Consider the following 26,002-nt stretch of genomic DNA (forward strand, 5'->3'; position numbering starts at 1 on the left):
TCTTGTTCGCGGCTGCAGCTTGAATTGGCTGTACATGTAACAGATGTATCAGGAAGATATTTCTGACGGGCAGACAGAAATATCCCCGTGGCTTTGTTCGGCTCGCCTCACAGACTAGCGGGTTTCTCTCACCGCGGCCAAGAGCTCAAACAAAAGCTGTCTTTGTCCTTTAATTTGTCGGTCAGTCTAAGAATAAAGTTGACATCACAGGCATGGCTCAGAGTTATGTTTCTGACCCCCTCTCCCCTCTTGTCTCCTCTTGATACTGTTTGTGTGCTTGTCTGATCTTCCAAGCACACATGTTCTTGTTTGATAGGCAACATCTATGGAAATTGTGTCAGGGTATTAGTCTCTATCGCAACGTTAGCCTTTGGCATGCCAAAAACTCTTCAGCAAACAAATACGGATATCTTCTGTTGTCCCGCATGAGCGCCATTGCAATGTACTTACATGGAGATGTAAGTACACCATACGCCTAAATATATTGAAAGAGATTTGCGAGCAAAAGAAAGCATCCAATCGGCCTGTGTGACACAAGTCTGATCTAAACATGTATCTGAAGGCAGCCTGCAGTGAGATCCCTGTGCCCAGGCAAAGAGGGGGGCCGAGGCTGGATCGCTGCTCCAGTTCCATCCAGCAGAGGCAGGGGGCAGGAACCCGGGTGCACTTCTCGAGCCTCAACAGCTGTCCTGCAGGAGCTCTTGAAGACCACAGACCTCAAGAGCAGCGCACCTTAGAGGATCTTCTTCATGTACAAAATCATTTGTTCCAGGCATCTCCCCAACCTTGTGCCAGCATGGTCTACAGGTAGGATTCTGTTCTTTAGAAGGTGCATGAAAAAAAATCCCCCTCTGTACTGTTCGTGCTGCATGTGAGAAATTTTAAGCAAGTTTCATGCATCAAATTTGGATTATGTTCATTCTGCATTAAGGTGCAGCTTAAGTAAGCGTGACTTGACTGTCACCAACCAGCGGCCTGTTTTTCGCTTCACTTCAATGTGTATGATCGCTAAAACACTGGAAGTGAGGATTAAAGTTTAATTCTTCTCAGCGGGGTCTCTGCCTGCTAAATACTTCTCATCACTTTGTGGTAATAAGACTCTCACATAGCCCAGCGACTTTTAGCTCTAATTCCTGCTCCTTAAGTAGACCTAATATTTTAGTTACATGAGGCTACAATCAGAAAAACCGCTGTGCCCTCAGTGAATCCGCAAGTTGCAGTAGCATGAAAAGATTGAAAAATAATGCGAATAAGAAATGAAGAAAGCCTGACATTTGAGCTGATTGTTTTTAATAATCAGTTATATCATTAAATGGAGCAACATTTTTTTAGAATGTATGTCTTGTTTCTGAAATGTTTTGGGGGGTTTTTAATGGTTTTTTGTAAGCTCGCCAAATACAAAGCCAAAATACAAATTTGATTAGTATAAAAAGGAAGAGGCTGTGAGAGGGAGCAGATCTTTTTGTGCACAGAGAGGACATTACTCTGTGAGATTTAGATTTAAAAGTGTATTCATGTACCACGGTAACAGGAAAATATTTGCCTCCTCTGGAAAGATTTAGGTGAATGAACGCATGAGACTCTGGAAATCTGTAAAATTAAAAATAAATTCTGTACATTTTATTTATGCAGAAACGTGGTGGCCTCTTCCCTCTTCTCTTCTGCTGGTTGTAGCTTGTATTTTCAGATTAGAGACTCTAGAGCGGGGGTGTCAAACTCAATTGCACAGGGGGCCAAAACTCAAGGCACACTTTAGGTCGTGGGCCAAACAAGATAAACATTTATTGAACACACTAAAACAATGTTTTTTAAACATAAATATGAATAAAAATAGACAGGAATATTATTCCAGATTAAATAAACTTAAAAATAATCAACTTTAACTTTAACCACGGATGAAGATGGCCAGCTGTGCAATGTCCATCATATCTACACTTTCATCCACAGCAAGAGAGTGTGCAATAAAGTTCTTGCTTCTTTCACACAACTGTGTTCTTAAATCAGTGGCCATCTCACAAACCCGATCAGCAATCGTATTTCTCCTCAGGCTCATATTTGCCAAACTCTGCATTTTGTCTGGACACAAGACGTCGCACACCTTCATCATGCAGCTCTTCAGAGTGGTAACGGGCTGATTTGGCTATCTCCTCTGCTACAATAAAACTTGCTTTCACACCAGCTTCACTTTGTGATTTTGCTCTGGTGAAAAACATCTGCTGAAATGTCAGATTCTTCTTTAGCTCTTCTACTTTCTGTAGTTTCTGCTCTGCGTTTAGGTTTTTCAGCTTATCCTGATGTTTTGTCTGTAGTGCCGTCTTAAATTAAATTCCTTAATTACAGCCGCATTAGCTCCACTAATAAGACACCCCGTGTGTCTTATTTACCAATATCTGTAAACATATATTCAGTCACCCACTGGCGCTGAAAGGCTCTGCTTTCAGAATCAACTTTTCTCTCCACCATTGTGAGCGGCTAGCTTCGCCATAACAGAAGTTTGACTTGATTGACACGGGAATGTTCCCAGTTAGCCTAGCGTTCAGCAAGGAGGCTGCAGCGCTGCATTATGGGATCTGTTGTTTGTATATTATTAGCACCTCATATCGCCGGGCCATGCATAACAATAATAATAAATCTATATAAAATGATCTCGCGGCCCGGATATAAATGTACGCCGAGCCGGATGTGGCCCGCGGGCCTTGACTTTGACACATGTGCTCTAGAGGTTTTTTATTTTCTCAGCCAAAGCAAAGAAATTCGATATGTAGCTGTCAAACTGTGCAGTGTTGAGCATTTCATTAGGTATACCTTGCTAGTACTGGGTTGGACCCTTTTTTGCCTTCAGAGCTGCCTTAATTCTTCGAACTATTGATTCAGCAAAGTGTTAGAAATATTCTTCAGAGATGTCGAGCTATATTGATATGATAGCAAAACACAGTTGGTGCAGATTTGTCAGCTGCACATCCATGATGTAAATCTCCTGTTGTACCACATCCCAAAGGTCCATCCATCCGTCTTCTTCTGCTTATCTGGGGCTGGATCGTCGGGGCAGCAGGCTAAGCAGAAAAGCCCAGACCTCCCTCTCCCCAGCCACCTCCTCTAGCTTGTCCGGGGGAACACCAAGGCTTTCCCAGTGCACCCAAGAGATATAATCTCTCCAGCATGTGTCGTGTAATCTCTCTCCGGGGCCTCCTCCCGGTGGAACATGCCAGGTACACCTCACCCAGGAGGCATCCATATCAGATGCCTGAACCACCTCAGCTGGTTCCTTTCAATGTGGAGGAGCAGCAGCTCTACTCTGAGTCCCTCCCGGATGGCCAAAATTCTCACCCTTAAGAGGAAGCTAATTTCCGCCGCTTGTATACGCGATCTCATTCTTTTGGTCACTACCCACAGCTTGTGACCATGGGTGAGGGTAAGGACGTAGATCGACCAGTAAATCGAGAGCTTCGCTTTTACTCTCAGCTCTCTCTTCACCACAATGGACCCCGTACATCGTTCTCGTCACTGCAGCCGTAGCACCAATCCGATCTCACACTCCCTTTTCCCATCACTCGTGAACAAGAGCCCGAGATCCCAAAGGTGCTCTAATTAATTGAGATCTGGTGACTGTGATGGCCACTTGACTGCAGTGAATTCAATGAGATTTTCAGGAAACCTCACCATTGCATTACCAGTAGCCTAAATAACAAAGCAGCTTTTAATGCTGTTTATGCCAAATTCTAACCCTACCATCTGAATGTTTCGGCAGAGATCGAATCTCATCGGACCATGCGATGATTTACCAGTATACATACTATTGTCCAATTTCGGTGAGTCTGTGTGATTTGTAGCCTGAGTTTCCTGTTATTAGTCACCTGGTGTGATCTTCTACTGCTGTAGCCCATCTGCTTTAAGTTTGGATTGGTTGTGCTTTCAGAGATTTTGCAGACCTTGGTTGTAATGAGTGGTTGTTTGAATTATTACTGGCTTTCTATCAGCTCAAAGCAGTCTGGTCTTTGCCTCTTACTTCTGGCATCAACAGGGCATTTTTCCCTCACTGAATGTTTTCTTTTTTCAGACCATTCTCTGTAAACCCTAGAGACGAATCCCAGTAAATCACCAGTTTGTGAGACCATCAGCAACCACGCTACATTCATAGTCTCTTAAATCACCTTTCTCCGCCATTCTGATGCTCAGTTTGAACTCCATCATTTCATCTTGACCATGTCTACAGGCTTAAATGCACTGAGTTGCTGCCCCATGATTGTCTGCTTAGATATTCTCTCTAAAGAGCAGTCGAACAAGGGTACCTAATGAAGTGGCCAGTGAAGGTAGATCCTTCTGCTTGTGGGCAAATACCACGCTAATTAGTAAGCTTTTGAGGTTTTAGTAGGTGGACTTTTTTCACAGACAGACCCAAGCTAGGTGTTTCCTTTATTTCCGCTCTGGTCTCAGGCTCTAACTCCAGCATCAATGTGCATACTTGAGCTTGGTCTTCTAATCTAAAACTTGCCACGAAACTCTTCATTTAGCTCCAAACCTTTCTTGTCCTGACCTCATTTCTAATAACACACAGGCAAATGAAAGTTGGTTCTACATTGCACAAAAGTCCATAACTCAATTAAAATGGTGTATTTTTAATATTTTACTGCAAACAAACAATTTAAATCTGTTAATATCCTTAGTGGGGTTTTAGCATTTCCTTTGCAGTGCCTCAAATACTGGCAGAGCTAAGCACAAATCCACTAAACAGTGTATGAGGGTGAATAGCCTACAGGTAGCTTCCTCTTTTTTAGTCATTAGTCACTGAGGTTGCACATGGTGTTTTTCATAAAACCACTGTTCCTATGAGGCCATCCATATTCAAAAGGTAAAGAATTCATCACAGGAGAACTATTTTCCAGAACATTTTTAATGTGAAACAAGAGAAACCTATAGGGGTTGATGGGTATGGCTGTCTGATAAACTAATGACCTCCATCTCTCAAACACCAACACACATGCACACAAATGGTGACACTATAGCCCAAAGCCAGATCCTTGTTTACAAAAGCCTTTGGTCTTTGAAATGCAGGTGCAGGCTTAGATTTTGGCAGGCACCAGAGCAAGACATGCTACATGTGAGAAATGGCAAATTCTCAGAAAAGATCAACTGTTCAGCAGGTCACTGAATTTTTAACTTCAGAGAGCCTTGAGAAGCCACTTAAAGTTATTCTTCGGCGCGCGAAGCCATTCATGCATTTATGAAATTCCAGTGTTTCAAGGACAATATCAGTTCTGCTTAGCGTTTATTAAAGGGTTAGAGTCAGGGTCAGGGTCCGTTGATTGGCGGACAGAGGCGGTTTCTCACAGCTTAAATACAGTTTTGTGTTTTTCCCGAAGTCGCAAAAGTATGACGTCAAAACATTCTGATTGGTCACTTGCAATGTTGATCCTGGAACAACATGTACTACTTACTATTACTTACTATTTCTAATGTGAGAAATAAGAAGAAAGAAAGGACACTAGAAGCCTATTTCTAGATTTATGGATCTTCCAGTAAAGCAAATGTTGTTGTACCAATTTTAAGATAACAACCGACATTTTGACTTGTGGATTGCAAAAAATCCTGCTTTTTCAGTGGCTAAAACAAGCTTGCATTCATTTTTAACATCAGAATTAAAAAATGCTGATTGTCAGGAAATGTCATGAAAGTTTCCAGAGCCACTCTTATGTTTTCACTTCCAGCAGATCCCTTTATTTTCTCCCAGGGCTTTTCCAGACTAAAAATAGTCATTAGTCATCCACTTGCCAGCTCATTTAGGATAAGCTGTTACCCTGGAAAAATGTTGTTTCATAAAAACTCCCGTGTCTGCTTACATTCTGCAGGTACGCAAACCTTTCATCTATATTGAATCTACTATGAACCCTTGAGTGCTCCAGCATTAAAACAAATGCACCTGCATTTCCTCCCTGTTATTATTCAGTATTCGACAATGCGGACGTATGCTCGCTTGGTATGCAAATAAGGTCATGAGGCATCTGTGGGGGCTGACATAATAAAGTTGTCAGCATTCATCCACGTCACCATATAAAGAGTGGATCCAAATGGAGATGAAGCTGTGGCAGAAGCTGGCCAACCAGTGGTAATGACGATATTAATTAAAGATGTCACAATGCTAAGAGTTAAATAATGCTGATTGTATAGCAATGACTGTAATGGCAGTAATGACGATGAGGCGATCATATGAGCGACGGGGGTTTGATTCTGCAGGCGACGGATGGTTGTAGTCATAAGCATGACCTTGCCTTTTGCAGCCACTCGTGTCCGATTCAGACTGAAGCTTCCTCATCAGTATTTCATGCATGCTTGCTGGCCTGCAGTGGAATTTATGGGGCTTAATAGCTGTGACCATTATCTCTACACAGAGTAGTACCACCCTATTAGGGCAGATTAAACAACCAATGCTCCCTCTGAGGTGTTGTGCGCACAATGCATCATAATGACTTGCACTCTGTAGCCTGCAGCACAGGGAAAGGGACTCTGGACTTGGACTGAGGAAGAGCACTGTTTAAAGGGGCTATTTGGAGGGAAGAGATGAGGGGAGAGGAGGAGAAAAAGAGAGGGAAAATATGTAAGCAAAAAGAGGAATGAGCGAAAAAATACTACCTAGGGAAAGATGTAATTGAGCAGAGAGAGGTGGTACTGCTGCAGCGATGACATCACTGATTCCTTGGAAAGGTTTTCCCCTCGTTCTGCCTCATTTCCTCAACAGGAGGTTACGGCTGATAAGGACGGTTATCAGACACTTAGTAGCCTTTTGAACTGGAGAATAAAATGCCAGACACAAAAATCTATCAATCAGAGTGTTTACAGGGCTATAATTAATAATGAGAATCTAATGCGCTCGAGGATTTTTCTCTGTATGGCAGCTATAGCAAGGGAGAAAATGACTTTTAAATGCACGACGTTGCAGAGAGACGGGCGGACAGATGTTCCACGCTGCTGGAAATCCAGGGTTATGTTACTGTAAAGGGATTCAGCCTCCTCAGTGCAGCGTTACGGTTGCTCGCCTCAACACGAGAACTCATTTTATAGGGGTTTGCATCTTAGCAACAACGTTTTAGAGCTCTTATTATAGGTTCTTACCAGAGCAATTAGAGACGAGCAGTTTGCCTCAGGGTAACGGCGTTATCGACCGCTGGGGATTCCAGCCGAGACTGTAACAGTTCTAGTTGACGCTTTTGACTGACACACTTTTTAAATGGGCTCAACGGGGAGGAAACTGGAGCCCGGAGGTGCCGGTGACATTAGAGGGATGCTTGTGACTTAGTAACCTCTCCAGAGCACCGAGGAAAAACACGATCAAGCCAACGCCAAGTTCGCTGGCAGGCAAAGAGGCCGTGGAAGATGCAGAAGTAGCAGCACACCAGAGCTGATGCCGCCGTTTCTCAAGGGTTGCCTGGTTTAAAGGCGATCTCTGTCAGTTTAACACTTCATTATCAGTTCACTTGTCATAGGGAAGCAAGATTTGTGTAATGCTTTCTGAGGCTCCACAGCCTGTAAGAAATAGACTCGATGATGTCTTTAGAGTTATCCCCTTGGACTCTGAGAATAACTCGAGGCAGGAATTTGAGAAATGCATGTCAGAGTTGCACCTATAATAATAACTTTTCTATACATTAAAGAAGTGTACGTATCCATATGATTCAGTATTACATTCATCTATGCATACATAATTCTTTGCACACATTTGGTAGGAACTACAGTAAAAATATATACAGTAATTAAAGCGATTAAGGAAAAGATTGCCCATAGAAAGTTTTCAGCAACTGCGTGAAATAAACTACTGATTCAACCCACATGATGGGCTTAGGAAGGTTCCACAGTTTAGGAGTTACAGCCTCAGAAGTGTGGTCACCGCGTGAAAAGAGTTCAAAGACCCTGATTAGATGATCAGAGAGGCTGAGTGCTAGAATAAGGTCTCAGCAGGTCCTGTGTGTAAGCAGGGAGACTGGCCATTGCAGAAATTCCAAGTCCTACATTTTTGTTTTAATTCTTAACCCACATCAGTGTATTGCTCGTGTTTTGGTGTAGAGGCTTTTTAACATTGTAGGAGTTTGAAACTCCAGCCCTGCTGGTATTTGTTTTCTTATAATTCTATTAACTTAAAAAGACAGAGTAAAAATCTTACAACTGCAGTCTTCAGCGTTCCCGTGAACCGCACATCAAACACATTTCTGCACACTGAATAATACAGAACAAAATATACTTTTCTCAGATTGCATAAAAATCTCACATCCCACACTCAGAAAATCCACCTCCCAAATGCTCCCACTGACCCATTAACTGCTCTGGACAATAAACACGAGATCCCACAGATTTTTACACGTGTCTGTTCTTAACAACTCTAATCACAAAGAACTAAATAAGGCAGTTCTGGCCTCAGGGTTTAGGGATGTTCAATGAACCGTGAAGTCCTGCATTGTTACATTAGTGCTCAGCGAGGGAAGAAAGTAAGATGCTGCACCGCTTGAACACATGGTGTATGCTTCATTTGACTCTTACAAGACTCTCAAGCATAGCTCGAAATTTGTGATATGCTTGTAGATCGTAGAGTGGAAGTGAGTGCGTATGTATGCAAGCGGGGCAATCACTGCAACGGCAAACATAAGACAGCGAGGGAAGCAAGTGAAATGTTTTACTAGACATGCACAGTTAAGCAAAGCATGCCTGTTGTATCTATCATTCACCCTAAAGTGGATTTTCTTCAACTAATTAAAGTCGCAGCAACTCAGTCTTCTTGATTCCCATTCAGAATCTACCTCTCTCTCTCTCTCCCTCTCTCTCTCCGATTGTGTGGCGCCATAGTGAAAAACACTGCAGTTCTGAGCCAGTCAGTGAGAGCCAGGAGCCTATACACACAGTCTCTCTTCCTCATTCAGTTACTGGCTCACTCTCTCTACTCTAATCACGCGCTGCTCCTCGCCTCCTCACTGCATCTGTCCTCTTCTCCCTGAAGTGAGAAACCATGCATCCTCCTTTCTCCTCCTCCTCCTCCTCCTCTCTGCTCGTCCATTGCTGTTCCAGGGTCCCTTTATCACACAGAGTCCACTTGCTGCAAAGCCGGGGACCATAAAAGCTCTGCTACTTGCTCGAGGACTTTGGAGACGGGACAAGGCTGTTTGCCAGGTCTGAGGACATCTGTGGGAAATGCCGCTTCAGCTGGGATGCAGATCTTTCTGGGACCCCCGCTCAGCACGTAACAGCGCTTGATCGCTCTCAAAGTTCCAGGAGAAGGAGCATCAATCAAGACTCTCATCCAGCTCCGTCCTTGTTTCTCACAGAGCGCCGGCAACTCGCTGCGTGTAAGAGCACTTGTGTAAATGAAGATTTGGTTCACGTGTGGAAGCAAATGCCAGAAATGCTTGTGCATGTGCAGCATTAATTCGCGAGCATTTGCGTTTCTGTGAAAGCATGACCTTATTTTTAAGATGTGTGACAGGAGTGAGACACTGTCTGTGAGCGTGTGTGTGTGTGTGTGTGTGCGTGCGGGTGAGCATGCGTGTGTGTGTGTGTGTTGCTGAGCACCCGATGTGGTGGTGCAGTGTTACTCTCCTCACACCAGGTGTTTGACTAGAAGGCTTAGCTGTGATTGGAGAGCAAGGTGGACTCCAGAGACACCCACAAGTCCTGGTCGCCTGACAAAACCTTGAGCACACTAACAAAAACATAAATTAAAGAATTAAAAAAATGAAGGGTTAAAGGCTGAGTAACCAGAAAAGAAGAGCCAAAAGTTGAGGTGGAATGGAAGATATAGACAGAGAGATGAGGGAACAGCGCAGAGAGAAAGAGATAAATGTGACAGAAATGTAAGAAAAAAACTTGTGCTCATTCTTTGCCTCGCCATGACAAAGCAGCTCAGACATGTGAGGAGGAGGCGTTACTGAAGAACTGAAACTGAAGAAAGCAGCACAAGGAGAAATTACAAAGAGGTCTCACAGGTTTTTTTGTCAGATCAGTCTTTTTTCTGGTTTTAGCAGTATATTTTTTTTCTCCTTTAGTCAAGTGCTCATCTTAAACAGACAGCTCTACAAGCAACTCATTCATGTCCTTCTCCCTCCATCTCCATCCTCTCCCATCTTTTCAGGTGGAGCCAGACCAGCTCAGGATCTCAGCGCCTCACACACACACACACACACTGACCGGGACCGCCGCTGATATGCCTGAGCTTCACGTAGCATAACTTTGAGAAAATTCTCTGAAAAGAGATGGAATAAAGCCGTGCATCACTTCCTACTGCCATCTCCATATGAGAATCAGCGGCCGGAATTGGCACGGACCTTTGATTTTCAACTTCACATAAGCTTAGTTCTGCAGACTAGAAATAAAAAAGACTCTTAAGCACTTTAAGGACTAAAACAGAGCAGCTCTAGCGGCCTTTGCCTCGAGCCATGCAGGTGTCCTTTGCATGTACAGATCACGGGCTCAAGGCCCCTCGAAATGGCGAGCACAGCAAGCAGAACGCAACGAGCCCCAACACAGCCAGCCAGGCACGTGCCCGGTTCCGCACAGTGGCCCTAATAGCTCGCAGCCTGGGGTCCTTCACCCACCGCTACCACCACAACCTCAAGGAGTCGACGGCAAAGCTCACCGGCATGAAGTACCGGTACGTAAACTTGAGGAGATGAAGGCTGTGTGGAGAGAAGAGAGTGAGGAAGAAAGAGGAGCTCTGCTTATAGTTAGTTTACTCCTCTCCCCTCTTTTCCCAGTTTCCCAGTGTGTGGTGTGAAAAGCTCTCATAATTTTCACTGTGAGGAAAAAGAAACGAATTTGAAAGAAAACACAAGATAATAAGGTGGAAAAAAGAGAAGAAGGGAAAAAATGAAGATATGTGAGCGGTGACAGGTGATGAGTGGGATGTTGTGTGTGTGTGTCAAGAAAGAAAGACAGAAAAGTACAGACATGGGTTTTTTTTTCCAAGTATGCAAATTTATTGGCATCCTTAATTCCACAGTTATTAGCGCAGCAATCTACGATCTAGGACAGTTTATGCTGTTGGCTTTGCTTTGAGCTCCAGACGTGAACATGTGAATTTAAGTGGCTGCAAGTGTAATTTGAAAAGAGTGAGAGAGAAGACGGTTTAATGTAGCAGTCACTGATAAAAACGCTTTAAGATTAGGACCTTTAGTCAGACTTGAACGTTATATTAAAAGCATATTTATAACGTTGATTTTAAACGCTGACCAGATTTGACCTCTTTCTGGCACAGTTCAAATGCTGACGTTCATTACTGGTGCCCATATAGGGGACACATTCTGAAGAATTATTACTTATCATATATGATACGACCAAAAACTATGCACAGAAAACCCTGCTGACACAAAGACATCACCATACTAATATAATGAAAATTAGATGATTTGTAAAAACATAACCAGCATGCAAATCATCACACCGGTGATCTCGGCGCAGAGAAATCCTAATAGTAGAACTGTTATGAAGTTGCAGGCACTTGTGCACAAGAATTTATGCTGAAAAAAAAGAAACACAACAGGATACGTCACGATAAATTGGAGTATGAGGCCTCTAGTATAAAAAGAAGACAAAGAAGCAGTATTGATAGTGGTGGGAGAAGCAAAAGCCAAACTAATGTGCATGAAAATATTCTAAAATAGGTGTCTGGCATTATGGTAAAGTGCACTCAGTATAGTCAGATAAACAGACTATTCAGTGCATCTAAATCACATCCAGTTTTTGTAATTAAAGTCTGGCTTTAATACTTTGTCAATGCCACGCGGAGCTCTCAATAAGTGGCCGCAACCTTACAGTACATTCTGGAAAGTGTGACAGTAGCTGAGCAGTGACGGGCGGTAGAGCTCTCCATGTGCGTCTGTGTGGGAGTTGTAACAAGGCTGGGCCAAGTAAACAATGCGCTCTTATCTCAGCGAGTGGGCTCTTAACCCAGACCACGGGAGCACAATCGTAGCTTTCACCTCACACCGTTAACTCGCTGGAGAGGGTGACATCACCGTTCGCAGTGTCGAGATCAAGAGAGACGGAGAGGATGGTGAAAGACAAGAAAGAATGGAAAAACAAAAAGACGCAGAATGAAGAAGAATTAGGAGGCTGAATGAAAAAGCAAATTAGGGCACGCAGGTCAGTTCAGACAAAAAGAGGGAATTAGCAGATTCTGGGCAGATTGGCTGCTGAGCAGCTAACTGTGATAAGTGTCTGCTTGTCATACAATCTCATCTCGTTTCCATAACAACATCGTAATGGCCATTTTCAATCTGCTCTCGGTGCTAAACAAGTCTTCATTGTGAGAACTGGGTTCCCCGTTTACATCATTTTTATTTATTTATTTAATCCCCCCCTATTATGCGGGTAAATTGATTTTGAAATTGTGCCGCACTTTTCAAAGTTCTCAAAATCTGATTATCACTGTAGCTTTTTGTGAAAACAGCTGGAGTGCTTTCATAGTGAAGCTTGCTCCAAGCCCTCAGCAAATCCCCTGTTTTCACCACAGAGAAACAAATATTGGATGAAAACTCTTATCAGTCACGTCCCCTCTTTGCTCCCTGTTTGTCTGATATTTTCTGCTCCTCCATCTTTCAGGCTGCCTTTCTCCTTCCAAACATTCGACCCAAAGCTGTTCAGTTAGAAACTCGTATTGCTTCGGACGCCATCTGACAGGGAATCTCTTTCTCTTGAAGTGAAGCCAAGTCCAAGTACTAAATCTGTGTACAACAAATTCTTTGAAGTTTTTCTCTGTGTGATAACAAATCACACTGAGACTTTGTGCGATTGTGGGTGTATGCGTTCACGCATTGCATTATATATCCTTGAGTGTATGGGCATTTGATGCCATTGAGGCTCCACACTGGGAACATCTGAAGGCGTATAGCAAGTGAAAGCAGGAGAAGTAGTGCACAGAGCAAGCAGGCATAAACTAATAATACCACCACCCCCAGCATTTTAGTTGTTATGGTAATCCAAATATAGTGGAGTTCTAATTGTAGGGTCCCTGGTTGCAACCTTTCAGTGCTGCCTAATCTCTTCCTCCTCTTAAAATAATACGCAAAGCCACAAAAAGCGTATAAAACTGGCCCAAAATTTGGGGATGTAACAAAATGTGACGTCAGCTTCACAAGTTGTGCACATTATATCTGGTCGCTGGTAGGGAGCCCCTGGTTGCTGGGATTGTAGTACATAACGGTCATTAGGCAGCGAGGCCTTTTGACAGTTCAGGAGGTTTGGGGAAGGTTCCGCTTGGTTGGTTCGGAGCTGCGCTGCAGATGGGCATGCAAAAAAAAAAAACCCTTCTGTTGGTTTCTTTGGATGCAAGCTTATCAGCGGGCAGCAGAGAGAGAGGCCTCCTGTGCTGTGCATACATCTGCATGTTGACAGCGTGAGTAATGCACGAGGCAGCCGTACAAAAGAAGGTTTTTTTGTTGTTTTTTTCTTGTGCACACAGAATAGCCAGAAAATGTGGTTCATACTGGTCATTTTAAGGTACTCTCGCTTTGTTTTGTTGCACTCTCACATGAGGGGATGAAAAATTTGGAAGAAAACTGTAAGAGAGTTTCCTCCCATTTGTCCAAGTGCTGCAAACTGAGTGATTCTGATTCTTTCCGTCTAGTGTGCCTCGAGCCTTTTGAGGCCCTCGATTCAATAAGCCGACAGGCGATCAGACCTTACAGAAAAAACAAATAGGGTTAAATTAGGTTTGTTAAAAAGGACCATTTCTCCAGGGGCACCTTAATCATTAACATCTAAGGAGTATGGACGTCGTTTGTTCAGGTCGTATCAGGGTGAAGCTTAAAAATCTGTGATGGCTCATATTTTATTTTGTAGTCACAGAGCCAGCAGGGGCTGTCTTGTTGCCATATTTCAATCTGCTCAGTCAAGGACTATGGACTATGGACTCCCACAGTCCATAGACATGCAGGTTAGGTTAACTGGCAGTTCTCAACTGGCCACAGATAATAGGTCAATTGAGTGTTTTAAGTTTATAGAATAAAGTGCTGTGAATGCACTGTTAATATGTAATTTGTAGTAAAGAGGTTTGAATGGTCGGTAAAACTAGAAAAGCAGTATATTAATGTGAGTACAAGATCTCGAGTGCTTGGAAGGAGGGAACTGGACTCATCCAAGAGGCTTCTTCAGTTCTCAAACAACTGAAGTAGAGCGCAAGGTTTCTGCCCCTAGTAGAACCATCCCTTTGGAGGTGTTCCTCCTATTAATCACGTGAGTCATCACGTGACCCAAAGTGTGAAAAAAGGCGTTTGTCATTAACAGCATGGGGGCCGATACATAGCCTCACCCCACTATCATGAGAGCTATTGAGGTCACGTGTGTGAATCTGAGGCTGACTGCATGTATGCCTGATTTAGACTTCTGTGTGACGCTCCGTAGAGTCTACGTAATCGACATAAGTGCCTGACGTTGTCGCCGGCATTTGTGCAGGTATATGGGATATAGCAAATATCAAAAATTAAAACTCATATTGGCATATCAATACTTAATTTCTTTCTTTTTTAATTTGTCAGAAGGTTCAACAAACATTCGTTTAAAAAAACAAAACAGAATTTAATTCACAGTTCAGGCTTTAAAGGTTAATTACCCTGTGGTCGTGCCCTGATGTGTTGCATGCTGTGCTAGCCAACAGAGCCCAATAAACTTTTTTCCCTCCTGCTCTTTGTTATGATCAGTTTTTGTCAAAGACAAATATATTTTTCCCTCACATTTTTCCACTTCTTTGTACGTTCCTTCACATCCATCTAGAAATTTGCTAACATTTCTGAGCCCTTATAGTGATGCTATGATTGTTATTTCCTATACAGAGATAATGATCGTTATTTTCTGATTGATATATTCGAAAACTACAGTGGAAAAAGTAGCCAGATATGCACAGGATTCTTTCTTTCTCGAGTTTTGACACTCACTGCTGGAGCCCATTGCGAACTAAATCTTTACCTTGTTCCTAACCACATCAACACTTGAAAGAAAACACATATCCACAACAAAATGACTGAAATTTTTACAAAACTTAACAACAACAATGTATTCACAAATAATATCTCTATGCAACATTTCCTGCATTTTTACCACAAGTTGTTGGAGCATAAAGTGCAGTTTTCTGTCATTACGGATCCACAAAATACCCTTGCTTGCTTTGTTACCTCCTCCTGTGTGCATACGACCGTGAACCTTGATGATCTGTGTGTGATGTGCGCAGGTGCATTTGCGCCTTGCATGCCTTCACACACGTCTGCACTCACGCAGCCGATCGTGCTGCTTTTGCACTTGGCAGTTTGTTTTCACTCTCCGACTTGTTCTTTTTCGCTACAAATCAAAAGTCTTCATCGACCTTCAGCGAAAACAAACACTTCATGTTGCAACACCACTTACTCCAGTGCTTGTCTCAACCGTTTTGCAATGATGTGTAGATTTAATAATGTGAGCCAGGGTGTTGCACAACAAGAGCCCTGTAGCATGGAGCTCCACTCTGCCCAAAGACCAAACAAGCCCCCGAGGATAAGTACCACACAATCTCTCAGTTAAAAAAGCTAGGGAGTTTGCAGGGACTCGCTGCATTTTAATTAAAGGTCACAGCCGAGATGGCTTTCTGTAAGCACAGTGATTTTATTAAAGTGTTGCCTTGCAATGAAAACAATATTATCCTTTTCTCCTTAATAGCCTCTGTAATCACAAAGGGGAAGCAAAAACAGAAAGAAAGCACTGCTGCATGTGTCTAAATGCAGCACGTGCACACTGCAGCAATGCTCGCTGGCAGAGCCGAGCACATCTTCACTCTCGCCCAAAAAAACCCACCTATTAATCTCACAAAATGCTTTGAGATCAAAATATTTACACGTCTACGTTCAAATTTAAGCAAAGAAAAGAAAGCTTGCATGCAGCATGTGCTGTATTGAAACCACAGCCAGCCAGGTTTTTCTAGTTATCATGCTAGTTATCATATAATTCCCATGTTGCCTAACTCTCTAAAATCCACACCATACTGAATCAACCACTTCAGATCTGCCCACATGTTTTTCAATACAGGGTCAACAGCTTCAGTCATGTGCCCCTTCCTAAAATAGCTACTTTGTGTGAGATCCTCTACCCATCAGTCACTTGAGAGGCGTTTAAATTAACGAATAACAATCAAATGTAACAATGCAGGCTTCTAAAATCCCGTTTGTGTGAGTCTGATTGCAAGGCACGGAAAACGGAAAGAACCAACGCAATGTCGACACTGTCGGCCCTGTGGAAAAAACGAAGCAGGAAGTCGTGTCCAGACTCTGGCCTCTTTATTACGCACACAATCGCAAACTCACACACGAGCACACACACCACACAAGCCCCTGTAGGGAGCTGGCTGTCATTTCCCATTTCCCATTCTGTGTCATATAGAATGCGTTATCTGTAGAGGGCGTTTGATCTGCTTAGACTCGGGGCTTGGACTTGCAACTGCAAGCTCGAGTCTGTTGCTCGTGTCTCTTTTTGTCTCCTCGTAGCTCCCCGTCTCCTTATCTTCATTCATCACCTTCATCAGCGTTTTTTTTTTTCTTCCATGCAACTCTGCTGCATTTTTTTCCCTCCACACTTAATCTATTCACTTTTCGCCCCAAGCAAAAAGTGCATGATTTTATTTCCCTTGTTGTCCCGTTCACACAGAGTGTGGTTTTGATATATCCAGCATATGACCCGACTTTCTCCCCTGTGCAGAATTTTACAGATGGCACAGAAAGCAGTGGAAGCCGTGGAAATGGGTGTTGTCTAATCCCCATCAAGGTTGGCTCGCGTGGGCTTGCTTATTCTGCATTAATCCCCTGCCAGTGAGGAAGTTTATCCATTTACCCAAAACCTTGACAGTGTTTGTTGACAGTTATTGATTTGAACAATCCAATGTTGTTAAGAAAAAATGTATGTGACTTGAGAACCAAATGAGTGTTTCACTCTTCTACAGTAGGAGGCCATTCCTCAAAATGCTTCAGCTCAATAAAAAGCATAATATATCACACATTTGTTGATATATTTTTTCTTTGGCTAGAGATCTACTAAGAATAGAAAGGGCTACATACAGTAGGAGCTCACCGGATGCTCATAAGTGGTGACAGGTTTGTGTTGAGGGGGCGTCATCATATGACTCATTTGTCATTTTACTTCAAGGCTTCTTTTGGGGACCAATCAAGCATGAGGGGCCACTCTCGCTGCCTCGCAAATTTGTTTATGTGCAACTTGTGTTCAGACAAGCTGCTCTCTCTTTTACATGTTTATGTTACCATCTACTAGATTATATGTAAAATACAAAGCTGTATATTGTCTATTTTTAGTTTGCAAAGGCCATGCTGTAAATCTCCTGAGTCATTAGGCTCTTTGGAAGGTGCTGGCATCTACATCTGAGGCATGGACAGTTCTATTTCTGCTCTGTAGCAGGTTGTGTGGTTAATAAACCGTGTTTTCCAGCGCGCTGCTGCTGCTGCTGCTGCTTCCTGACGTCTTGACCACAACACTGCTAACTAGAAAGCAGTAGCAAGGCAGCTTCTCCAGCTGATGAACATCAGTTTTTATTTTCTTTTGTTTGTTTGTTTGTTTGTTTGTGGGGGTTTTTTACCTTCTGATTAAGGCGGACTGTGTGAATTCGAAGTAGCACGCAAATGTTTCACATTGAGCTGCTGGAGGAACTCCAGATATGAAGTTAGCGTTTTGTTCAAGGACAGCCAGCTTTATTTGGGAATGGAATGTGCCTGCCAGCTTGTTTATAGTGGGGAGAGTATGCACGAATGATTCACTGCAAACATGAAAACATCATAAACGAAGATCCAAGGCAGATGCAGCCACAATTTGAAGCAGGTCCAAGCATTAGGTTGACACTTTAGCCAGAATTAATGGCAATAAACGCACCAATGCACATTCCTTAACATCAAGTGAGGTTTGTCCTCGATTGCCCCCCCCCCCCCCCCCCCCCTTCCCCAGGCCGACCAAACACACACAGAGTGAGTTAGTAACACACTTCTAAGCCACAGTCCAGCCCTTCCCCCACACTTTCGTGGATCATAGATCCCACTCCATAATACATCAGAGAGATGGAGGATCCAATATGCAAACTCCTCCACCATGTGAGAAATAAGAATGCATCCCACGATTTGTGACAGCAGTGAGATCTGTCTCCTGTCAAGCAGTTATGGCACATAAATTACTCAATACATCACTGAATTCACATATCGTCTTGTATACATGTAAACACTTTCATTTATATGTTTTACCCTTTGATCTTGGCAGCCGGGTCGAACTACTGACTCGATGACTGATGCTTCGCCATGCTGGACACCTAATTGAATTGGCTAAGGGCGCAGTTAGACAGCGCAGGCTCGAATTAGCCCGCCTTCATCTAGACAGGCACAGGCCATTAGTTGTCAGGCACAAGAAAACGACTGCTGGCATTTTTTACAGCCTCATTTGTTGTAATGAGTAAATGCCTGCAAAACAAGAACAGAAGGCACAATCCCCAGACCATAATTGGAGGTACTTTCTGTTCCTATTTTCACTTTTTCCCCCATCTCAGAATAAAGTGGTTTTGTGTATGTGCCCTTGATAATTCTGTCAAAAGACAATGACTCAATTTCACGACCTTCATGTAATTTCCCTTTGCAGGGTTTTCAATCCCCTTGTCACAGTTTTCTTTCACCAGCAGTGTACATCCATCACAGTGTGCAGAGACACCTGTGGCGTCTGGGGCGGAGAACATTCTGCTCTTGCAGTCGTCGTCTGCGTTAAGCAATTAAATGCTCGCACCACATGAGTTCCCCTCACAGTTGGACTTGAAATGGTGCAGATTATAAAACTAAATGTGAAGTGCTGAGTTGAGACTCTGAGTGAAGTGTGGTAAGAAGCCTGATGTCTTAGTTTATCTTCCATGCTGATAATGAGAGTTGAAAGTGCCTTATTACAGTGCTAGAAATCAGCTGGATGTAATAGAACTGTTATCGAGGAGAAACTTTATTAGATACACCTTGGTAGTTTTGTGTTGAACCGGCTTTTGCCTTCAGAATTGTCTTAATTCTTTGTGGTATACTGTAGATGGAACAAGGTGCTGGAAACAATCCTCGGACATTTTGGTCCATGTTGACATGATAGCGTCACACAGTTTCTGCAGATTTGTCAGCTGGACATCCATGACGTGAATCCCCAGTTCTACTAAAACTTAAAGGTGCCTTTTTGGATTAAGGCCATCTGAGCACAGTAAACTCCTTGTCAAGTTTTTAAAAAGCAGTCTGAGATAATGTGGTGTCTGAGATAATGAACCAACCATCAAAAGATGGGTACACTGTGGTCATAAAGAGATGGATATGGTTAGCAACAATGCTCAGGGAGGCTGTTTATACTAAGGGGTCCAAAGTGTGCCAAGAAAATGTCCCCAACACACCAGGTGGTACACACCAGCAGCCTGAACAGCTGATAGAAAGCAGGATGGATCCATGCTTTCATGTTGTTTACAGCAAATACCATCTGAATGACACATCGGAAATTGAGACTCATCAGACCGGGCACTGTTTTTCTAATCTTCTGTTGTCTAGTTTTGATGAGCCCATGAAAACTCTCACCTCCGTTTCCTGTTCAGAGCTGACAGAAGTGAGTCAGCTAAGAACCTCTGCTGCTGTAGCTCATCTGTTCAATGTGTCATGCATTCAGAGGTACCTACCCTTGCATACATATCAGTTCAAATGCGTTTGGCCATTGTCCTAAGACCTGATCATTGATGCATTTTCAGCTGGAGAACTTCTGCTTATTGGGTATTTTCTCTCTTTCAGACCATTCTCTGTAAACTCTAGAGATGGTTGTGTGCGAAAATCTCAACAGATCAGAACTAAGTCACGAACAAGTGCCTTAAATCAGATTTCTGCTCAGTTTGAACTTCAGCAGGTTGTATTGACTATGCCTAAATGCGCCGCCATGACTGGCTGATAAGATAATATCAATAATTATCAGATGAGAAGGTGAACTTAAGGAAGTGGCTGGTGAGCGTATTACTGGGTCACATACAACTGTACAAGGTTCATAGGTGCTAGATTACTTAAGACAAAAGAAGGGTCACATTAGGCCGCTTTAGGGAATGCAGATATGTCAGCCTCACTGTTTTAAAGCGAACAAAGACGCCTCCACTTCTAGAAAATAAAAGAAAAGTAAAAGGCCGGAGGTCTTAGAGGACTAAGGTGCCCCCTGAAATCTTGCAAAAGAAGACACTGTGTTTCAAATTAGAGGGGAGATGCAAAGGGCAACACTTGTCAAAAAGTGTCACAGTGAAAACAATATTTTTTTTATTTATCAGTGAAATACATTTCACGGTCCTTGAGGGCCTCCCTGTTCCTTCAGAGAACTGAAGCTCTGTATTGAGTAAATAAATCAACTGTCCTCCGACTGTAATCTCTCAATTATGATTCATGATCACCTGAGATAAAGGTGATTATCAGTTTAGGCGAATCTCCTCTTGATCCAGCATAACACACCACACCCTGCATTCTCAAATTCCTGCTCTATACTCTAAGTGCCCTAATTGCTGCATGTTATTTCATTTCAGCCTCTCGCCATGATTTGGAAGCCACACTGATTCTGTCCTTGTTTATGCAGAAATTTTTGGTTCATGAACTACAGGGGCACAGTCGACTGATGACATTTTAAGTCTAAATAAATAGTTTTCTTAATCGTGTTATTTCTTCATAGGAACCTGGGGAAATCTGGGCTGCGTGTCTCCTGTCTGGGGCTCGGTGAGTACAACTAATTAGCATTAGTAAATAATAAAAATCATACGAATCAAAGTGTCAAGTCGCCGCCTCCGTGTGCCTCGGCGTGTAGAGAGAGAACATAAGAGCTAAGCTGAAGGGGACAGGTATTTTTTCTTTCTTTTTATTTAATTCATTCATATAGTTTCACCCGTTTCTAAACCTCATGCATCTTTTATATGTACGGAAAGTCACGAGAGACAACAGAAAGCTGTTTGCAGAGCATTTTTCCTGTTAATATTTAATCAATAGCACTGGTTTCAGCAAACAAGTTGCTCAATTATCACATATATCCAACACACACCACAGGGTAAATACTCTCATTATGACTCATCTTGATAGGACTGTGTTCGTGCGTTAATGCCTATTGTGTGTGGGACAAGTTCCTTGAAAGGGGGACAAAGCGAAGGAGCGGTGCTGCCCAGGCCCAGCAGACAAACTGTAAATGATTACGTTAATCATAGTGATTTTTTACTTGTAGATTAAGCCACACCACAGCGAGCAGGAGGGAGGAGTAGTGAAGAGAATGAACATTCATCAGCTAAAGGGAATTCGTTTCCCTTCTTTATATCGGCAAGCCTGAGCTACACAGCAGTGCCCTTGAGCAAAACATTGATTCCTCCCTGCACCAGTTTTCTGCAGAGGAAAGGAACCAAAATAATATAATTTCACTGTGAGGATGAAAACACGTCATTTTAGCTTTTTTATTAGGATCAGTGGAAGTTTTGGAAATATAGTTATTCACTCTCTGGAGGGTTAGACGCTGAATCTAAGGGGCCTGTTATCTTAGTTTAGCACAACCACTGGCTTCATATAAGAGCTGAGCTTAGCCAGCTTGTGTTGTATTCAAAGACATACAACTGAGATGTTTTGGGGTTTTTTGCTTATTTGTTTGTTTTAAACTCGCTAGGAAAGTTATGGCTGATGTCATAGATCAGTTGGGAGGTAATGCCATTTTCTCATAGACTTCTATACAATTGGACACACTTTTTCAGCAACTAGGGGTTTTGGCTGCTGTTTGGCTGTTAGATTAACTGTAGGTCTAAGTATTGACGTCGCTGTCCTGTACCAGAGTACATCCATCTTTTATATAGGCTCTGTGAGTACAACAGGAAACAAGGAGAATATTTAAAGTATACAGAGCATTTCAGGTCTGGGCACAGTCCCCTTTTAGATGTTCTTTCCAGTGTTTGTGCAAAGCTACATTGACCAATAGCTGGTGACACCTTCACTATACTGTAAAGACACGGGTGATAATAACCCTCTCCTCAAACTCTTGGCAACAAAATGTTTTTCCTTAATGTGTTGGATACAGGCGGTCAGACTGGGCTAATCACATTTTTATGCAGCAATGTAATGCATTACCGTGCTAAATATAGTAGTCACACTGCAGTTATAATTATGTTGTTAGTTTACAATGGCTCTTCAATTATCTGCACAAATGGTGAATAGAAAGAAAAATAATTTTTCTTCCAGCACTACAATCAGCTGACTTTTTTCGTGTACAGGGAGGAGGACAAAGGGGAACTTCTGAGAAGTGATGATATGAACATTATTATTTTTTATTTCAGAAAAGGACAAGAGGATGATGATTAAAATGCAAACTGCATTCAGGATAGAAACAACTCCATTATTATTGCTAATGCTTAATGAAGTCAGCTAATGCTAATGGTACTGCGGTTGTGTCTTTTTGCAGAGGTATTTGCCTACAAAGAGGGATGAATGGTTAACAACTGGGGTGGAATAGGGAAGGGAATGATAGCAGAGCTCACCAGGAATCGAAGAACTGCAAAAAAAAACCATTAAAGATTAAAAAAAAAATCACTTCACTTCACCTCTTTCAATGTTAGAACTTCACTCCTGTCTGTGGCTAGCTGACAGAGCAACGCGCTAATCTACACAGACAGCATGCTAATGCAAAGCTAGCGAAGAACCATGCGTAGTATAAAAGATAGACGTAGCTACCGTGATGTCACTGCTGAGTCCAAAAACTGTACGGAAAATGTTTACAAAGGTCAAGACAGAAAGCTGTTTCGCATCAGCGTCTGAAGGACCAGAAGTCATTTTGCAACAAGATCTATTGCCATCTGGTGGCCTTCAGATAGCATGCAGGTTTAAGGTATTTCTAAACCGGCCTTAATTCAACCAGAAGCTATGTCTATGTTTTATATTTTATATTTTGTGTTAAATACTACAAGAAAGATATATAAATAAAATAAAAAAGTTTGTCGGATTCTAGTCCAAAGTTAACACTGTTACCTGGTAAGGCTACATGAAGTACGAAATACTGTAATAAATTACTTTTTCTGGTAGTAATTAAGTATGTAATGCGTTAAAAAAGGAAAAAGAAACAACAAATCATGCGTAATACATTACTTTCTTGAGTAAAGACCACTGGTTACAGATTCAGCTGCATTATTTCTTACATTACATTCATTTATTTTATCACCTTTCCTCTATAGAAAGGAGCACTGGTAATTTATTATTTGTCTCAATACAGAGTGTCTGAATAACTTAGTTTTGCAGCTGTGTTTTTAAAACTAACCTGCACGTAACAATTTAATTGATTTTTTTCTTCTTTTTGGTCCGTGCCAGTTTTAAAAAAAATCAGGCTGAGCCAACACCAGCCTGGTGTTATACTTCTGACGCATTTGGCTACAGATTTTACACCAGCTTTTCAATTATTTCTTATTAGTGGGCGATAGTGACAAGCTTTATGTGACAGGAGCAGGCAAGAGAAAACTGAGACAACAGATAAATTCTAACAATAGCTGTCTTCATCCTATACTAAAGAAGGACAGAGACTCTAAGGGTGTCTGTCTACAGTATAGACAAGACTACTGCACATCAGTGCAGTCCACAGATGTTTAATAGATTGCATACTAGATTTCACAAGCAGGGTGTGGATTATTCAGTTTTCATTGGTATAAAAGAAGCCTTTGTTCCCACTTCAGGAATCTGCTTCAGGTCAGCAAAACCAAGAATTTTATGCTTAAATAAAGTTTGGGGAATTGTTCTCAGTTCATCAGCCTTAATACAACATCTGCTATATATTAATAAATGTTTATGTTAAATGCTGTAAAAAAAAAGTATTTGCCCCCATTTTGATTTGTCACACTTAAATGTTTCAGATAATCAAAATCATCATTTATTCCAAAGATTGATGGTTTCATTTATTAAGGGGAAAATAGCTATCCAAATCCACCTGGCCCAGTGGGAAAAACTGATTACCACCCAAACCTAATAACTGGTTGTGTCACTCTTGGCAGCAAGAACTGCAGTCAAGCATTTGTGATTACTGACAATGAGTCTTTCTCATTTCTGTGGAGGAACTGTGAAAGACTGTGGAGCAGAATTGTTTTAATTCAGCCTCACTGGAGGGTTTTCAAGCATGAACAGATTGTTCAAGGTCATGCCAAAGCATCTCACTCCGTCCTCTGACGTCCTCTGTCTGGAAATGGGACACTTCAAAACCTTCATAATCTTATTTCTTAGACATTCAGAGGTGGACTTGCGTGTGTGATTACTGCTCAACCCAAGCAAGCTTGAGCTTCCAGACACAAAGTGATGGCCGGACATTCTCCTTCAGGATTTTCTGGTAGAGGAGGACAGAATTTATTCTGTTTCTGTTTCCATCATTTAATGCAAGTTGTCCAGCTCCTGAAGAAGCAAAGAAGCCCCAGACTGTCAAACTATGACCAACATATTTGACTGTTGGCAGGATTTGTTTTGTATGAAATGATGTATAAATTTTATGCATATGTAATGGGGATTTAACCTTTCAAAAATGTTCAGTTTTTATCTCATCAGTCCACAGATTATTTTCCTAAAAGTCTTAGGTGTCATCAAGTTGTTTTCACAAATGTGAGATGAGCCTTTGTGTCTTTTTTGATTAGCAGCAGTTTTCTCTTACTGCTGATCAAAAAAGGAGGACATTTCTGCACAGTCCCTCTCTTGTTTGAGACAAGTGAGGCCTGCAGTTCTTTTTGTTCCTTTTTGACCTCCTGGATGAGTCGGTCTGGCCTCTGCTGGGAAGGTTCACCACTGTTCCAGATTTTCTACATTTGAGGATAATGGCTCTCGCTGTGGTTCACTGAGTCCCAAAGCCTTGGAAATGTCATAGTAACCCTTTCCAGACCAATAGATGTCAGTGAAGTGTTTATCGACTGTTTTTTGACGTGTTGTTTTTTGAGACTTTTTGCTGACTTCACTTTGTCAGTCAGGTTCTATTTAAGTGATTTCTTGATCCAACAGGTGCCACAGTAATCAGCTCTGTGATACGGCAAGTGAAAATGAACTCAGCTTTTGAAAAACATGTGGTTAATCAAAGTTATTTCATGCTTTAACAAAGGTGGGGACATTTATTTTTTACACTTTGCCCTTAAATAAATGAAATCATAACTTAATAGCTCAGTAGGTAGAGTGGTGGCCCCATGATCGGAAGGTCGGGGGTTCAACTCCACTGAACGGCTACCCTGAGGTACCCCTGAGCAAGGTACCGTCCCTACACACTGCTCCCCGGGCGTTGCATTGGTGGCTGCCCACTGCTTCACTGGGTGAATGGGTTAAATGCAGAGGAACTATTTCCCTATGGGGACTAACACATACACATTACATTACATTAATTGCATTTTGTATTTATCATTATATTTGTTTAATGATCTGAAACATTTCAGTGTGAAAATTACAGTGTGAAAACAAGAAACGTGCAAATACTTTTTCATGGCACTGTAAGACAGAAAGGGCAGGCTTTGGTCAATCTAAAGATACAAATACTTGAATACGTGGCTTCTACTTATTAACTTGTTGCATTACATCGGTTACCTTGCTTATGTTAAGTGGAAAAAATCATGCTTAGATCAGGCTGTGGTATGACTCATTTCATTTACAAGTTTGAAAGCAACTATGTGCGCGCAATATCATAATGAGCACACAGGTAGTTCAGTACAAAATACTTTTGTTTTTTTACAGTGTAAATCATCTATTAAAGTGTGCGTGTTTTTGTGTGCTTGCGTGGTGTGCTTTTAACATGCCCTGTGTGCACCAACCTTTTGCAGAAACTAATCAGAAAAAGAAATATCCAGACAAATAATCACACATGAGTCCAAGTTGACTTTTCCTGTGAAAGTTTTTACTCTATGCTTCAGGAGATATGCAGGTTTGCAGTGGATGGATGGATAGATAGGTCTGCCGTTTAATGCAAACACACACAGGAACTCCCCCCAAACCCTACAACACCTCAAGGATCCCACCTA

At 42.2% G+C, this 26,002-nt stretch overlaps 1 protein-coding gene across 3 annotated transcripts in view; it reads left to right on the forward strand.

Annotated features, from left to right (window-relative positions):
* The first annotated feature begins 270 nt into the window (after window positions 1-270).
* The window catches only part of kcnab1b (potassium voltage-gated channel subfamily A regulatory beta subunit 1b), a 45,041-nt gene continuing 19,309 nt past the window's right edge, over window positions 271-26,002 (forward strand). Inside the window, exons 1-3 of one of the 3 annotated variants that reach the window (XM_026149089.1) lie at window positions 271-458; window positions 563-807; window positions 20,689-20,732. In XM_026149089.1, coding sequence (XP_026004874.1) covers window positions 300-458; window positions 563-807; window positions 20,689-20,732 — 448 coding nt within the window. In that variant the 5' untranslated portion in view covers window positions 271-299. Of the gene's footprint in view, window positions 808-8,833; window positions 9,327-10,108; window positions 10,628-20,688; window positions 20,733-26,002 lie in introns of those variants that run through there. The other 2 variants (XM_026149091.1, XM_026149090.1) reach the window with 2 other exon arrangements.

This window comes from Astatotilapia calliptera, chromosome 18 (genome assembly GCF_900246225.1).
Source record: "Astatotilapia calliptera chromosome 18, fAstCal1.2, whole genome shotgun sequence".
Classification (NCBI taxonomy): domain Eukaryota; kingdom Metazoa; phylum Chordata; class Actinopteri; order Cichliformes; family Cichlidae; genus Astatotilapia; species Astatotilapia calliptera.